We start from the raw sequence: 18751 nt of genomic DNA on the forward strand, positions 1-18751 counted from the left end.
GCATTTTTTCTTTTTTCTTATTAGATTTCCCTCAAATCTGTTCTTTATGCATTTTTTAACTGTCCTGGATGTAGTATAAGATATGAAAATGTTTAGAGATAATTTGAAGCTCTGTATGATATTCCCTTTGTCTTGAGAATAGTGTTTTGCCTTTGGAAGGCAGCTAGTCTAGAAGCAGATTACCTTCATCCAGGTGGGGATGACATTGACTCTGATGCTCAGTTCTTTTGAGGGCTGTTTTAATCTAGTTCACCTTGGTTTCTGGAGAACAGTTCTTTGAGTACTCAACTAAAAACCTAAAATGTTAACTGTTTTCTTTGGCATGCCATACACTCCAATTTTGGTTCTCTCATTCCCATGGAACTACTCAATATTCAGCAAACTTTCTTAGCCTCATTCTCTGCTTCTACTTTTAGAATTGGCAGCTGGCTTTTGAAGAAAGCCACTTCAAATACAAATCTCTCAGATTTTCTTCTGTCTCATATCTTGGCCCCATTAATTTTTACTGCCTATTTAGTGCTTCTATCTTTTCAAACATGTTTTCCTTTTTATATTTTGTCTTAACTTTTGTTCTTAGCAAAAGGGTTGGTCCAAGACCACTTAGTCGTCAATTGTTAGTCTAGTTAGAACCTCACCACATTTTTTTATTTTTTGAAACAGCATCTCACTCTGTTGCCCAGGCTGGACTGGAGTGCTGTGGTGTGATCACGACTCACTGCAGCCTGCACCTCCCAGGTTCAAGCAAATCTTTCACCTCAGTCTCCTGGGTAGCTGAGCCTACAGTCAGGCACCACCATACTGACCTGATTTTTAAATTTTTAGTAGAGATGAGGTCTCACTATGTTACCTAGGCTGTTTTCAAACTCCTCAATTCATGCAGTCCTACTTGCCTCAGCCTACCAAAGTGCTGGGATTACAAGCATGAGCCACCACCCCCACTACATTTAAAAAAAAATTAAACTTGTTAGTGTATGGTAGTATAGCAGCATTTTATATATTGATTTTTGTATCCAGTAAACTCACTGAAGTCTTTTATTTATTTATTTATTTTCTCTCTGTTGGTTTATAGTCTTATAAAGTCTTTTATTAATTATTCATTTTTTATTTCTCCACATGGGTAGTTATAACAGTTACAAATAATGAGAGCTTTGTTTCCTTCTTTCCAGACCTTTCATTTTTCTTTCTTTCTTTTTTTTTTTTTTGCCTTATTAGACTAGCTGGGATCTTTATATACTATTGAATGAAAGTGATGATTGAGGATATCTTTGCCTTATTACTGATCTTAAATGCCTTAAACATGTGTGATGGTGACTGAAGTTTTTTGGGAGGAAAGGCAAGTTTGATAAGAAATTAAATAACTTCTCATCTAGTCTTGGTTTGTCAAAAGTGTTTATCATGGCAGGATATTGAATTTTATAAAATGTTTATTCCCACATAGGTGCTATTTTATTTTCGTAACATTTTTTTGCTTCCAATATCCATCTTGGATCACTTTCTTTTTGCCACTGGTTAATTCCTTCTGTAGAATTTCCTTGAGTGAGTGTCTGTTGATTCTGAACTTTAGTGTTTTATCTGTAGGCATCCTTAATTTGTATACTTTTCTCCAATGGAAGATATTTTTGCTGAGTAAGGAAATCTGGGCCCAGAGTTATTTTCTGCCAGCATATTGGTGGTATTTTCTCATTGTCTTTCAGTGCTGCTGTTGAGAAGTCTGGTGTGGGTATTTTTGACATTGTATTTAGGAGGATTGCCTATAAGTGGCCTAACTTTAATTTTAAAAAATTCATAACTATTAGACTTATTCAGGAAAAAAATATTGTATTTTGATATAAAAATAATCTTATTCATTTGACCTATTGATTATTACTTTGCATATTTATATCATAGTGATACTTTGAAGTTTATAAAGATAAATCAGACATTCACTGTAAAATATTAGAAAGACTTCAGTGAAATAAGTTAGTTTTCTTGATTCTCAATGTGGTTTTAATGATATGTATATATATACACATACTTAGAAATATTTATATACATATATATAGTTAGTATTATAAATAAATAAGTATCCCTAGATAATTAGTTTATGGTAACAACTCGGTTTTTAATTTCTGTGTATTGTAACATGAATGTATACTATACATTAAAAATGTCTGTACATCAGAATATTAACTAGAAATTAATGGCTGAATATGAATTATGAGAATTTGCTATCTTTATCTTGTCATTGACCTTCAGAACCCTGATATTAGCACATTTATGTGAGATTCCTGCAGAAATAGCCTCATGATGAATATACATGCTTTGTAGAACATACGCCTGAGATATAAGATATTTTTTATCCTGTTTGATTCAGCTATATAAGGAAATACAAATTTCAGATTGAAACAGCTTTTAATACATATCACATTGGTGTAGTCTTAGAATAAAGCAGAAAAAAATACTTTGTGTTATTGATTAGCCTACACAGGAAGACTATTTGATTTTATTAAAATGTTGAAAATAAAACAATGACGTGTTTTTCTGATTAATAACTTTATTATAGATAACATCAAATGATTTCAATAATGTATATTTGCAATTATACAAATATTCATTCATTTAGTTGCCACTAACCTTATGAAGTAGGTGCCATTAATAGTTTCATTTTATAAATGTGAAATCTAAATTTCCTGTTGAGACCAAATTCTAATTTTTTTGTTTCTGGTTTTTTTGGTGGCTTTGTTTTAGGATATGATGATGGCTGTAGATTTGGGGACAAAGACTATTTATTTAGTTTCATTCTTTGAAGGCTTACAGCGCATTATTTTATTCACTGAAGATCCAAAGGTATTTAAAGCAACGTATGAAAGTGAGAAAGCAGAATTAGCAGAGCAGGAAATTGCAGTGGCATTACAAGATGTTGGAATTTCTCTTGTCAACAATTACACAAAGCAAGAAGTAGCCTATATAGGCATTACAAGGTTAGATGCATTAAATTTTGGACACATTTAAATGATCAGTTTCCAATTGTTAAGAAATTGTTATTATAGAATCCAAAATTACTTTCAGTTTTGTGCTTTGACTATTCATTGATACTGTGATAATGCTCATTTTAAATGTGCTTGAGAGCTTTTTTTGCCTTTTGAAATAAAGATATGGCAGAAATCAAATTTATAAATCCCTTATTATGTTGTTAATTCTTCCACTTATCTAAAAAATTATATTTATTCAACTTACCAAAAGTATGTTTTGCATATTATACAAAATGCTTAATTCATTTTTCATTATCATCTACTACAGTTCAGGGTACATATGCTGTAGTTGTTGGAGGATTAACATAAAGACAATCACTTTCTAATGTGACCTTGGCACTTTAAGATCTACTAAGATCTAATACGGTGATCACTGTGCGTATCATTCCTTGTTTAAGACATCATCAGCAAATCTTTTATCTCTGCCTTATATCCTTATTATTCCTATTTCTAAACAGTTTAGTTGAAATTAATTTACATATATTAGTGCTTACCAGGATAATGTAATTTTAATCCATTACTTGAGTTAAATTTTTGTACATTAATCTATAAGTGCCCCTGACTTATTTAGTTGAATTAATGCCATTTTAAAAGGAATGCTAAAGTCTATTTTCTTAGAAATGTTCATTCTCAAAAATATTTTTTTACTAAAGAGATCAAATGTACCATAGACTTTTAAGACTGTTAGATTTGTTATGTGTTATCTTCTCCGCTAAGTGATGTTAATGCAAAGATAAATAATACATGATCTCTACCTTTCTGTTTATTAAATGAATATAAGTTCTATAAGGAATTAACAAATAGAATGCTTAAATAAAATTAAACAACTTAAGTATTTAAACAGAGTAAAGTATTTTCAGAATGTGGATAGATGTCTAAATTCTGTCTGTAGGCCTTTCAGCATTTTAATTTCAGTACAACTAGATTGCTTCCATTCACATTCTGTATCTTAGATAACTATTTTATACTTTGTCTCTCCTCAGACTCTCATTTTCTCAGCCTAACTACCTTGCATCCCACTTTACTGAAAAAATTGAAGCAATCAAAAGCAAACTTCCAGAGACCCACTTCACCCTCCAATATCACTGCTTCCTATCTACAGGCATTTGCATACTACTTGCTGTACTGACATACTCCCAATAGTTTGCAGTAGGTATATGTGCTCCTGTTTAAACAGATTTTTCCCTACCTTTGCACTGTATTTCATTTCCTCCTACCTACTTGAGGACATTGTTCCAGCAGTTTTCTTCTTCCTCTCTCCAAAGTCAACAGCTTTTGGCTCTCTACTGCATTGTTTCTCTCAGTGTTACTTCAACATGAACAATTCTCTTGAGCCAACTGTCCTTGCTATCTTTTGCTCATTTCTTTGTTTGCATTTATAACCAAACTCCTCAAAAGCACTGATTGTTTCAAAAGAACTTAACATATCTGGTATTCTCAATTCTTTTTCATCCATTTTTTCTTTAACCATTTCAAATGGGATTTTGCTTTCAACACTCCATGAAACTGCTCTTGTCAGCATTGCCAGTGACCTCCGTAATGCCATATCCAGTGTAGAATTATCAGTCTTTACTTCATAGCATTTAACACAGATCCCTCCTTGCTGTAGTTCTTTCACTTGACGTCAGAATACCTCACCATCTTGGTTTTTCTTTCTACCCAGTCTCATTCATTGATTCCTTGTCTTCTCTTATCTGCTTACATTGGCCAAATGCCTTGAGGCTCTAAGACCTGTGCATTTCAGTTTTATGATTTCAAATACTGCCCAGAATTTCTCTCTTACATATGCTTTCTGTTGTTCCTGTCATCTGACCTTGAGACTTGTATATCTAACTGTGCATGCAAACTCTCTGTTCAGATATCTGAGAGACTTCTTAAATTTCATTTGTATACACCAAACTTTTTATTTCCTCCTTCCACCAAACCTGCTTTCCAATCAGAGTTAATCACAAATAGCTCCTTCTAGTTGTGCAGCCCAAAAACATTGAAATTGTCTTTGATTCCTCTTTTTATCTTACACCAAGACCTAATCCATCAAGAAGTTCTGTGCTTCAAAGTGCACATAGATCTGACCACTTTTTTATTATCTCACTGTTCATAACCTCATCAGAGCTGTCGCCATTTTTCAGCTGGCTTACTTTAATAAACTAACAAGTTTTCTTGTTTCTAGCCTGGACTTCACTCTTTTTTTCTTTCTATCCATTTCAATACAGAGTGTATTCTTAATGAAACATAAACCAGATTATGTTGCTAGTTTTCTTATAACCGATCAGTGGTTTCTCATTTCATTCAGAATAAAACTCAGCATCTTTACAGTGGCCTACAAGGCTTTACATTATTTGGCCCTTCACTGTAAGTCTTAACTTTATTTTCTATTCTTAATGTGTTCCTGACATGCCAGCCTCCTTGCTCTTCTTCATACACTGCAAGTATGCCTCCTGCTTTAGGCTCTTTGCTTTAGATGGCCCCTCTACCTGAAATGTTTTCCTCCTCTTGTCTGCTGGATAACTCTCTGAACTCTTTTAAGGTTTCCAAAATCTCACTTTCTCAGTGAGGCCCCCACTGACCACTCTGCTTCAATATTGCAGACCCCACCATTTTACATATGCCAGTTTTCCAGATCCCCCTTGCCCTGTCTACATTTTCTTCTTTCAAAAGCATGTCACTTCCTACATATTACATTTTGCTAATTTATTTTGCTTACTATTTATTGTCACTCCCCAACCAAAATGAAACACCAGAATGCCAGAGATGTTCACTGATACGGCCCTAACACCCGTAATAGTGCCTGAGCAGTAGCTTAATAGGTAGTCATTGAATGAATTCATGTTTTAAAATTTGTAATCTGCTCACATATAACTGAGGCTATTGTAAAATTTTACTGAAGGTATGGTAATTCATGTAATAAATCAGTTAAAAATAAATATGTTAATAAATTGGTATTAAATACTGTGATTTTTGCTTTCTTATATAAGTTCTGATGTGGTTTGGGAGACAAAGCCCAAGAAGAAGGCAAGATGGAAGCCAATGAGTGTAAAGCACACTGAGAAATTAGAGAGAGAATTTAAGGAATATACTGAATCTTCACCTTCAGAAGATAAGGTTGTTGAGTTGGACACTAACCTTCCGGTAATATTTTTAAGTATTGACGTGAAGTTTTAATTTTTTATCTGTTGTAGTTTGGCGAATCACTAGTGAAATTTAAGGAAAGTTTTGCTTCATTATAAAACAAAATAATCCTGTCATACATACTTTGTATAAAATATTTTAAAGAGGTGTTTATTTATATTCAGAAATCAGGACAGATGCTGTGGCTCAGGCCTGTAATCCCAGCATTTTGGGAGGCTGAGGCAGGCGGATTCCTTGAGGTCAGGAGTTTGAGACCAGCCTGGCCAACATGGCAAACCCTGTCTCCACTAAAAATATAAAAATTAGCCAGGCATGGTGGCAGGCATCTGTAATCCCAGCTACTCAGGAGTCTGAGGAATGAGAATCCCTCGAACCCAGGAGGCAGAGGTTGCAGTGCTCCAGCCTGGGTGACAGAGCAAGACTCTGTCTCAAAAAAACAACAACAAAAAAAGAAAAAACTTACTTTTAATATGCTAGACGCTAATGGTCTGTTCTTTGGGTTAGCAGGAAACTTAAAAATGTTTTATTATTTTCAGTGTACTTTCTTTAATTTTATTTGTCCTTTATTATTTTGTTTTTATTATGGTAAATTTTGGTAAGTTTACTTAAAAAGTGATACAGTGAAGTTTTGTAACAATTATATGAATATGAGAATTTTATGGACATGGGATATAAAGATCTAAATCTAAACCAATACAGATATTTAGCTTACTGTTTTAAAAAGTTTTTGGTATGAATTTCTAATTCTAGTCATTTATAGATAAATTGCTTTTTTTGTTTGGGGGGAATTTTAGGTTTGCTTAACACCTACTGGTCATAACATGAAAATTCTGCAGCCACATGCAATAGCTCTAAGAAGAAATTATCTTCCAGCATTAAAAATGGAATATAACACATCTGCACATCAATCACTATTTAGAATTCAAATTTACAGAATACAGGTAAGTCTTTCTGCAAATATAGGCAAAATTGTATTCTAAAGGAACATAATAAGAAACCAGATCTATTCCCATGGTCTGCTTTATCTAGTACTTCAGTTTCAATGTTGTACTGGCCTTATTAATTTTTTTTTGAGACACAGTCTCTCTCTGTCGCCCAGGCTAGAGTGCAGTGGCACAATCTCGGCTCACTGCAAACTCTCCCAGGTTCAAGAGATTCTCCTGCCTCAGCCTCCTGAGTAGCTGGGATTATGGGTGCATGCCGCCTGCCACCATGCTGGCTTAATTTTTGTATTTTTAGTAGATATGGGGTTTCATCATGTTAGCCAGGCTGGTCTCAAACTCCTGAGCCCAGATGATCCACCCACCTCAGCCTCCCAAAGTGCTGGTATTACAGATGTGAGCCATTGCGCTTGGCCAGTACTAGACTTTTTGATCCTTTTTATTTCTTAAATCCTGGTATTCTGGTCAGGTTGTATAATTGACATATTAATATACTGATGTTTTTTATTTTCTTAGATCCAAAATCAAATACATGGTGCTGTATTTCCCTTTGTGTTTTATCCTGTTAAACCTCCAAAGTCAGTCACCATGGATTCAGGTTTGTTTTTATTTTTAGATTTCCATAAAAGCAGTTGTGTTAGCTGTTTGATTTATTTTACTATAAAAATATGAAGTAAAACTATTCTCAAGTTTAATTTTTTTAGGATCATTGTAAAATTAAACTGCTTGAAAAAGGACCAGCAAGTACGGTACTCAACTAACTTTGATAAGACTGAGTGAATCTTGAAGAAAAGATTAATTAGAAATATATATTGAAATTTTTAGAAATATTAACTTAAAAAGATTGCTAATCTGTAAACCTGTGATATAAAAACCTTTAAAACCTTTGAATGAATAATAAGAATTTCAAATCTCGAGTGTTTTCTAACAGCAGAAACTGTCCATGTTCTCCAGATAAGAATAACTCACAAGTTCTTTCTACCGTTTTCTTTCCCTTTGCTTTTTTTCTTTCCTGCCTATCCATCTTCCCCCTATTTTCTGTTCCCTCCCCACTACCGTACTTAACTTTCTTCTCCCCTTGCTTTCCCACCTCCACCCTACACCACTACCTCTACACTGTCTTGTTGGGAGTACTCTTTATAATGTACTCAGAAGCTTTATAACTCACTGAGAAGCTTTTTGGCCAGTATACATGCTTAAGCTCTTCTACCTAGAAGTCGGGAGCAAGTCCCCAGAATCTGTTTTCATAAAAGTTTTCCTGATGATTCTAAATGCATACTTCTAAACCACTAATTATAGAATTAATTATCTTCAGAGTGACTATAGATAATTTAAAAAACAATGCTAGAGTCTGAAATTAAGATTGTAATAGATCTTGCCAGTATCAGTAATTTTAGCTGATACTCATTATTTAGTAAATGATTTAATTTTCCATTGTGCTGTATATTGCAAGAAAATGCCTACCTTTTGCTTAAAGCATCATGGAAGTAATTATATTTATAACATTTACAGCACCAAAACCCTTTACAGATGTCAGTATTGTCATGAGATCTGCAGGACATTCCCAAATATCACGTATTAAGTAAGTGCCTTGATACATTTCTTGTATGTTTATTTAATGTTTGCTTTAAATATATGAATTATTTATATTCTTTAAATGTTAGACAAGTCAAAGATTTAAGCATAGGGAATTATGACTCACACCTGTAATCCCAGCACTGTGGGAGGCCAAGTCAGGCGGATCACTTGAGGTGAGGAGTTCGAGACCAGCCTGGCCACCATGGTGAAACCCCATCTCTACTAAAAATACAAAAATTAGCCAGGTATGGAGGCACGTGCCTGTAGTCCCAGCTGCTCAGGAGACTGAGGCACAAGAATTGCTTGAACCCAGGAGGCGAAGGTTGTACTGAGCTGAGATCAAGCCACTGCACTCCAGCCTGGGTAACAAAGCAAGATTGTCTCAAAAAAAAAAAAAAAAAAAAAAAAAGAAAAGAAAAAAAATCAAGAGGAAAAAAGTGCTACATAAATAATGTTTTGTGAAAATGGCTCTGGTGTCTGCAGGTAAGAACCAAAAAGGAACAACCTGAAGAGACATGCAACACTAATCCAATTATCAGGTACCATTATAACAGGCTACAGATGATTAATGCAAAAAAATACATGATTTGCAGTAAAAATAAAGAAGGTATAGATATATAAGACATGACAAAGACAACATCCACAGTAACTGGAGACTGTCCACATGCAGGGTACAAGAGAAAGGTTCTAACTCTAGCTGACTAGCCAACTAAGAATAACACTGCTAATACAGAGAACTATGAAGCACAAACTGGTTTGAAGTAATGGTAGAGAATGTCTAACAGGTACTTGGGGTTGGAAGTACAGCAAGAGGAGAGGTCAGGGTTAGAGATGAAGATCAAAGAGGAGAAAAAAGAGAAATAGCCATGGCCATAATGGGGTTGAGATTCCTTCTCCCTACACTGATATGGTCCTCAACATTTATTAAACATCAGTCATGTACTCCAAAAAAAGAAAAGTAAAGAAAAAAGAAAAATGGGGGGTGGAGGGGAGACACAGATAGATGGAAGGCAAAGGCTGAAAATAGAGCCTTGAGGAATACTCACTTCAAGAAGGCAAAAATAGAAACAGAGGATAAAAAGATCAAGTATAGTCGTGTACTATTCACAAAAGCCAGGGATACAGAGGACAGCTGTTTCTTTTCTTCGATCTCACATCCTTTATACTAGGGAAGGTATTTCATAAATTGATACCAGAGGTGAATATATAACAATGCCAAGTAGAAATTTAGAAAGCTTAAAGAAAATGAGAATTTGGAAATAAATGACTGAATTGAGCAAACAGGAGTTAAACAGTTTTCAGAGCATTGTTTTACTAACATGAGTAAAAAGAATGGTAGCAAATCTGATAAACTCAGGGTCAGAATGAAAAATAGACATAATGCCTGCATATAAATTTTAACAAACTTTCTATTGGCATACTTATTTCCAAGTGGCAGTGAAGTATGAAACTAATTGCTGATACATTTAACTACCTACAATTGCCTCTATCAAGGAGTTTTTGCTTTGTTTTGGTCTCTGTGCCTTTGATCATATTTTCTTACCCATTTCAAAATGCCCAAATCTTAAAATGCTACCTGAAATGTCATCTGCTCCACAATGCTCTTCCTGATTACTTCCAACCAGAAGTAATTTCTCTTTCCTCTGAACTTACATAGCACTTTCTATTTGTTTTTAAGACATACTTATTTTATCTATTAGATGAATTCTCTAAGGATAGAACCTGTCCATTCATTTTCATATTTCTCACAAAGAATTAAGCTAAAGGCTGGGTGAGGTGGCTCACGCCTGTAATCCCAGCATTTCAGGAGGCCTAGGCAGGTGGATCATTTGAGGTCAGGAGTTTGAGACCAGCCTGGCCAACATTGTGAAGCCCCGTCTCTATTAAAAATACAAAAAATAACTGGGTGTGGTGGCAGGCACCTGTAATACCAGCTACTCGGGAGGCTAAGGCAGAAGAATCGCTTGAACCAGGGAGGCAGATGTGGCAGTAAGCCGAGATCATGCCACTGCACTCCAGCCTGGGTGAAATAGCGAGACTGTGTCTCAAAAAAAAAAAAAAAAAATTAAGCTAAAATGTATTACACAATATAAGCTCATCAGTATATGAAAAGAGAAGGTCTGCAATAACTTCAAACTACAAATCAGAGGTAACTGAATGAATCACCACGTACAGACCATCCCTAAATTGTTAAGTCAGTTAATGTTCATTCAATCATGTTATCTTCAACACTGCACGAAGGTCTACAAACAGCAAAAGCTATTTAAGAGCTGAAAATATAGGGCAGAAAAAGTAGAAAATAATAAACAGAAAAATAGCATTTGATAAATGCCATGCTTATTCTAATATGGCTTGGGAGAAAATAAAGCAGCAACTGCTGCTACAGCCGCCACCACCACCACCACCATATAAAAGACAACCCAGAAATATTTCACAAGCAATTAATGCTTAAAATGTACTTTTAAAAACTAGTAAGAGTTTTCCAGATGGATTAGGGGGATGGTGGGGAGACTTGAGGCAGGGGAACAACTTTTCAAGGGCATAAAACAGCATGGCATACATGCAGCCATATTTCCAGAAAGGCAGGCAGGTCAGTACATCAAAAAAAACCTATTTAAAAATATCCATGTAAGAGAGTTCTGCTGGTTCTAAGGTAGTATGAAAATTGTAAGACTTTCTACACCAATAGAAATCTTTACATTATACCTACTAGAAAATAGCAAATCACAGTTAAGTACAGAAACACTCCTTTGCATGACACATGGTACAGAAAGGAAGTATAGGTAATAACAGAGTAAACCATGGTATGGCTGAAATGCACAATTCTATTTTGGAATGAGAGGCATGGCATACAAACTAAAGGCAAGAAATTAGTTTTGTTAAAAGTGTCCCTTTTTTTTTTTTTTTTTTTTTTTTTTTNAAAAAAAAAAAAAAAAAAGAGAAGGCTCTGTATGAAATACATCTAGATATTTACAGTCATTGTTTCTGGATTTTGAATATTATATTATTCTCTTGTATATGCATTTTTGTTTGGGGTTGTCTGTAATCATATATTGTTTTAGTAAAAGGAAAACATTTTCATCTTCACTCACTACCCATCCTGAGAAATAGAACATGGACAAAAACATCTGTCTATGTGATAATCTTCTATCTAGTTTCCCCTACCATAGCCAAGATAAACAATGTTTATTGTGTTGCTGTTTAAAATATAGTGTTATTGTATATGTGTACCTAAACATTGTACCTTTCACCTTTGATTTTTTTCTAATTTTTAGAAAATTGTTTCAGGCCAGAAATAGATGCTGGGACTTGCTTTTGTTCATTCAGCAGTTTTATTAAAATGTATTCATTTTGTTGTATGTAGCCATAATTTATTCATTATCACTAATATATAATATTCTGTTTTATGACTCTGTATGACAGCTTACTTAACCATTTCCTCTTTATGGCCATTTTCATATTTTGACTTTTTTGCTGTTATAAACAATTTTCCATGATTTTAAAAAATCTATTTAACTAAATAGTCCTAAGTTTCCAAGTTCTAATATTGATCTCGTACTTTTTCTCATCTAATTTTTGTAATACAGTTGTTAATTGATGATTTTTAAAAAATGTTTTCTACTTTGTAATATAGGTATTTCAAAGTATTGATTCAAGAAATGGATCTCAGGTTAGATCTTGGGTTTGTCTATGCTTTAACAGACCTTATGACAGAAGCTGAGGTGACTGAAAATACAGAGGTAAGACTTAAAGTAATATCATTTGTTGGAAAGCATTACGGGAAGATAACTTAAAAAAAAAGATTATTATACATTTGTAAAGGTATTAAAATCGCTTTGTTCCGTTTAAAAAATACAATTAAGTACATTTTTATTACTCTCTTGTGGTACATACCTTTTTAGAAATCTTACTTTTTGATGATAAAAGATGGGAGCAAGCCTTTTTAAGGTAAATTAGCAAATAGGAGGAAAGGTTTGGGATGAATAGTAGGGAGAAAAGAATAAATTGTTATGTTCACATCACTTTTTTCCTCTTTTATTTTCCTGGATTACTTTGGCTTGGCTTTCGCTTTGATTAATAATTTGGAAATTAGGGTATGTTCAAGATACTTAATGAGAGAAAGGATAGGAAAGTTAAAAGGTAGTATCATCTTGGTGACTGGAAGACTATAAAACCATAGTTATAAGGTGGGTCAGATATAGTCTCTTTTTTACTCACCCTCATGGAAAGAATTCTTAAGGAAAAACTTCATGGATGGAGACAAGAGCAAATAAATAACAGATTATTGGGGTGTAGATAACATACCATACATTTCACCCATTTAAAGGATACAGTTCAATGACTTTTAATGTATTCACAAAGTTGTATAGTCATCATCATGCTCTAATTCCAGAACATTTTCATTATCCCCAAAAGTAACTGCCTGTGCAGCCACTGACACTTCGTGTCTTTAGGTTTTTCTATTCTAAATATTTCATACAAATGGAATCATACATTGTGTAGTCTTTTGTGAACGGCTTCTTTGAATACTTTCAAGGTTCATCTATGTTGTAGCATGTATCAGTATTTCATTCCTTCTTGTGGTCAAGTGATATTCCATTATATGGATGGGCCACATTTTGTTTATACATTTATCTGTTAATGGACATTTGTGTTGCTTGTTTACACATTTTGGCTATTATGGATAATGTAATGAATACTTGTGTACAAGTTTTTATGTGGACATAAAAGCTTTATTTAAAGTCTTAAATGAAACTTTATTTAAACTTAATCACCATGTGATTAAGCAATTCCACTCATAGGTATATAGCCAAAAGAAAATTTATTAGGAGTGGAATTGCTCAGTCACATGGTAACCTTATATTAAATCATTTGGAACTGTCAGACAGTTGTGTAAAGTGCCTTCACTATTTTACATTCTTACCAGGACATATGAGGGCTCTGATTTTTCCATATTATTACCAGCACTTGTTAACTGTCTTTGATTCTAGCAATTATAGTGGGTGGATGTGAAATAGTTTTTCACTGTAGTTTTGACTTGCAGTTACCTGATGACTAATGATGTTGAGCATCTTTGATATGTTAATTATTCTTTAATATGTTAATTAGTTATTTTGCATATTTTCTGTGGAGAAATGCCCATTTAGATCCTTTGCTTATTATTTAATGGATTATTTGTCTTTCTTACTGAATTATAAAAATTCTTTGTATATTCTCATACAGGTCTCTTATCAGATATATAATTTTCGAATATCTTCCCTCATTCTATGTGTTGTTTTTCACTTTCTTGATGTTGTCTGTTGACCAAAAGTTAAAGTTAATGAAGTGGAAATTATTTTTCCTTTTGTTGCAAATGCTTTTGGTGTCATTTCTAAGATTCCTTAGCCAAATCCAAGGTCACGAATATTTAGTTATTATGTTGTAAGAGTTTTAAACATCTACCTCTTAGGATTAGGTCTTTGATCAATTTTGAGTTCATTTTTGCATATGATGTATAAGGATCCAAATTATTCTTTGGCATATCACTATCCAGTTGTCCTATTACCATTTCTTTAAAAGACTATTTATTCTTTGAGTGGTCTTGACACTGTAGTTGAAAATTGGTTAACAATACACACATGATTTTATTCCATGTCCTTGTGCATTGTATTCCGTCTTAGTTATCATTTTGTATTAAGTTTTGAAATTGGGAAGTATGTTTCTTCCTACTTTGTTCTTCTTTTTCAAGATTGGTTTGGCTGTTCTGAGTCCTTTGAAATTTCATATGAATTTTAGAATCAACTTACCAGGGATCTTCAAAGCAGTCAGCTGGACATCTGATAGGGACTGTATTGAATCTGTAATCAATTTGGGGAGTATTGCCATCATGTTCCAGTCCTTGAACATGACATGTTCATCCATTTATGTAGGTTTTTTATTTTTTTAACGTTTTGTTGTTTTTCAGGGTATAAATTTTACACTTCTTTCGTTAAATTTATTCCTATGTATTTTATTCTTCTTATAGTATTATGAATAAAATTGTTTTTTTTTTAGTTCCATTTTTGGATTGTTCATTGCTACTGTATAAAAATACAGTTAATTTTTTAATACTGATTTTGTATTTTGCAACCATACTGAATTGTTAGCTGTAATTGTTGTTCTGTGTATTCTTTCGGGATTTCTATATATAAAATCATGTCATCTGAGAGGAGAGGTAGTTTTACTTCATTCTTTCTGATCCGGACGCCTTTGTTTCTTCTTCTTCCCTAGTTATCTTGGCTAGCAACTTGTGACATGGTGAACAGAAGTGCCAAGAGCAGGCATTCTTGCTTTGCCTCTGATCTTAGAGGTTAAACTTTCAGTCTTTCAGTATGATGTTGACCTTGGATTTTTCCTAGACATCCTTCTTCAGGTTAAGGAAGTTCTTTTTTTAGTTGGTTGAGTGTTTTTATCATGATTAATGTTGTATTTTGTTGTTTTTTTCCTGCATCTTTGGAGATGATTGTACACTTTTTGGGTTTTGTTCTATTTTTATATTTTACTACATTAATTGACTTTGTCTTTTTTTTTTTTGGTTTTGTTTTTTTAAGACAGTCTCACCCTGTCACCCAGGCTGGAGTGCAGGGTTGCAATCTCAGCTCACTATAACCTCTACCTCCTGGGTTCATGCAATTCTCGTGCCTCAGCCTCCCAAGTAGCTGGGATTACAGGCGTGTGTCACCATGCCCAGCTAATTTTTGTAGTTTTACAAAAGTTCGTAAGTTTGCCTAGGCTGGTCTGTCTCCTGGGCTGAAGCAATCCACCTGCCTGTCCTCCCAAAGTGCTGGGATTACAGTCATGAGCCACTGCACCCAGTCACATTAATTGACTTTGAATATTAAAAAAAAAAAAATAACTAGGATAAATCCCACTTGATCATGTGTATATATTTCTTAAATATATATTTTGCTAGATTTGATTTGCTTCATTTTATTGAAGATTTTTGTTTTCATGTTCATAAGAGATACTAGTTTATAGTTTTTGTGTGTTTTTGTCTGGTTTTGGTATCAGGATAATAATGACTTCATAAAATGAGTTGAGAAGCGTTACCTACTTCTATTTTTCAGAAGACTTTGTGAAGAGTTAGTATTCTTTAAATGTTTGGTAGTGAATTCAGCAGTGAAGCTATCTGGGCCCAGATTTCCTTTTAATCTCTTAATATATACATCTGTTTAGATGATTTGTTTTTTCTTGAGTCAATTCTACTAATTTGTGTGTTTCTAGGAATTTGTCTATTTCATATATCATCTAATTTATTGGCATAAAATTATTGATAGTATTTCTTCATAATCCATTAAATATTTGTAGGGTCAACAGTAAAGTCCCATTTATGTTCTTTCCAAGAAACTAGCTTTTGATTTCACTGGGTTTTTTCTTTTCCTTTGGTTTGACTATTCCCTGTCACGTTAATTTTTGCTTAAATGCATTAATTATTTTGTTGCTTCAGCTTGTTTTAATTTTAGTTTGCTCTTTTTCATGGACTAAGCTGGAAGATTAGATTATTGCTTTGAGATTTTTTCTTCTTTTTTAATACAGGTATTTATAGCTATGAATTTTCCTCTAAAATACTGTTCTAGCTGAATCCTAAAAGTTTTGGCATGTTGAGTCTTTATTTTCATTGATCTCAAAATATCACTTATTTTCCCTTCTGATTTTTTTTTATCTACTATTTATTTAAAAGTGTGTTAATTTCTACATATCTGTTAAGTTTCACATGTTTTTTGTTTATTTGTTTTTTTTGGGTGGGGTGGTGGGAGCGGGATGGGGTTTTGGTTTTACCCTGTTACCCAGGCTAGAGAGCAGTGGCATGAGCGTGGCTCACCGCAGCCTTGACCTCCTAGACTCAAACAATCCTTCCACCTTAGCCTCCCAAGTAGCTGAGACCACAGGTACCTACCAGCATGCCCAGCTTATTTTTTTAATTTTTGCCACGTTGCTCAGGCTGGTACCAAACTCCTGGACTCAAGCAGTCCTCCTACCTTGGCCTCCCAAAGTGCTGGGATTATAGGCATGAGCCACCCTCTATGCCCAGCCCCCCATTTTTTTCCATTATTGATTTCTACCTTCATTCTATTGTGGATAGAAAACATAGTTTGTATTGTTTCTATCCTTTTAAATTTATTGAGATTTGTTTTATGACCTAGAATATGATCTCTCCTAGAGAATGTCCATGTATGCTTGAAAAGAATGTGTATTGTGCTGCTGTTAAGTGTTTTACAGGCATCTGTAGGTCTGGATGGTTTAGAATGTTGTTGTTCTGTTTCTTTAATGATCTTCTGCCTAGTTGTTCTACTTACTATTGAAAGTGGAATATTGAAGTCTTCAACTATTACGGTTGAATTAATCTATTTCTCCCTTCATTTTTGTCAGCTTTTTCTATATACATTTAGTTTCCTTGTTATTAGGGGCATATATGTTTATAATGGTTACATCTTCTAGGTAAATTGACCTTTTACCACTATAAAAGTTCCTTGTTTGTCTTTAGTAATGTATTTTGTTTTAAAGTCTATTTTGTCTGATGTTAAGTAGTCACATCAGCTTTCTTATGGTTACTATTTGTGTGATATATAATTTTCCATCATTTTGAGAGTAATCTATTTGTATCAATGACTCTAAAATGTGTTTCCCATAAATATCATACAATTGAATATTGTTTTTTAATTCATTTTGATAATTTCTGCTTGGTTAAATTCATCAGCTCAGAATTTGTTATTTATATAGTTGGATTTATGCCTGCTGTTTTATTTTTTGCTTCTGTGCATTTTATATCATGTTTGTTCTCTATTCCTTTTTTACTACTTTCTTTACATTAAGTGGACATTTTCTTATGAAGCATTTAAATTTATTTAGTGATTTGTTCACTATATTTGATGGCTTTTTTTTTTTTTTTTTTTTTTTTTTTTTTTTTTTTTTTTTTTTTTTTCTTAATGCTTGCTCCTGGGTATAACATGTATATCTTATCAGAATCAGTTTTTGATTTATACAAGCTTAATTTCAGTGAAATGTAGAAATGTTACTACTGTATAGTTCTATTCAGTGTTCTACCTTTTAGTGGTATTATTCTTATTACATCTCCTATGTTACAAACCCAGCAATACATTGTTGTAGTTACTGCTTTAGCATCTGTATTCATTTCCAATGCAGCTTTGCTTCTACATATATTCCTACTGTTTTTATTGGCAAGTATATTTCATTTCTATATGTTATAGGCCCAAAAGTGTACATTCATGTAACATATAGTCTATCCTGGAGGCTGTCAGTGCGCACTTGAGAAGAATGTATATTCTGCTGTCATTGGGTTAAGTGTCTTATAGATGTCTGTTAGGTCTAGTTGGTTTATCTTGTTGTTCAAATCTTAAGGCATGTTCTTTAGACAATTTCTTTTCAAATCAGTTAAGAGAAGAAAAAAAACACATACTGTTTTTTATAGTACATAGTTACCTTTATGAGTGCTTTTTGTTTTTTCATTTGGATTTGAATTAATATCTGGGGTGCCTTTCTGCCTGAGGAACTTCCATTCATATTTCTTGTAAGGCAAGTCTGCTAGCAACAAATTATCTTAGTTTTTGTTTATCTAGGAATGTCTCTACATTACCTTTATTTTGAAAAATAGCTATGCTGGATATAGGATTCTTAGTTGACTGTTTTTTAATTTGAGCACTTTGAATATATTATCCTACTCCTTTCTCACCTTCTTATTTCTGCTGAGAAGTTAACTATTAATATTATTGGGGTTGTATGTAATAAGTGGCTCTTCTCTTCCTGCTGGTAAGACTTCCTCTTTATTGACTTACAGCATTTTTACTATGATGTTTATGAATCTGTTTGCATTTATTGTAGTTGGAGTTAGTTCATTGAGCTTCCTGGATATGTAGGTTAGTGTTTTTTAATGAATTTGGGAACTTATAGCCCATATTTGAAATATTCTTCAAATATTGTTTTCCATTCATTTCTCTCCTCTGCTTCTAGTACCCTTTTTTTTATATATTAATATGCTTAGGGGTAGCTCACATTTCTCTGAGAAACAATGCCATTTTTTGTTATTTTTTTTCCTGGTTTTTTTTTTTTTTTTTT

The 18751-nt window shown here is 33.4% G+C and overlaps 1 protein-coding gene across 3 annotated transcripts in view; it reads left to right on the plus strand.

The window, feature by feature from the left end:
- The window catches only part of VPS13A (vacuolar protein sorting 13 homolog A), a 239033-nt gene that overhangs the window by 166827 nt on the left and 53455 nt on the right, over window positions 1-18751 (plus strand). For all 3 annotated transcript variants that reach the window (XM_017543278.2, XM_017543280.2, XM_017543281.2), the window contains exons 54-59: window positions 2728-2960; window positions 5987-6140; window positions 6935-7081; window positions 7598-7679; window positions 8594-8663; window positions 12294-12399. In XM_017543278.2, coding sequence (XP_017398767.1) covers window positions 2728-2960; window positions 5987-6140; window positions 6935-7081; window positions 7598-7679; window positions 8594-8663; window positions 12294-12399 — 792 coding nt within the window. The remainder of the gene's footprint in view (window positions 1-2727; window positions 2961-5986; window positions 6141-6934; window positions 7082-7597; window positions 7680-8593; window positions 8664-12293; window positions 12400-18751) is intronic.

The sequence above is a fragment of the Cebus imitator genome, unplaced genomic scaffold (genome assembly GCF_001604975.1).
Source record: "Cebus imitator isolate Cc_AM_T3 unplaced genomic scaffold, Cebus_imitator-1.0 Scaffold150, whole genome shotgun sequence".
Lineage (NCBI taxonomy): Eukaryota > Metazoa > Chordata > Mammalia > Primates > Cebidae > Cebus > Cebus imitator.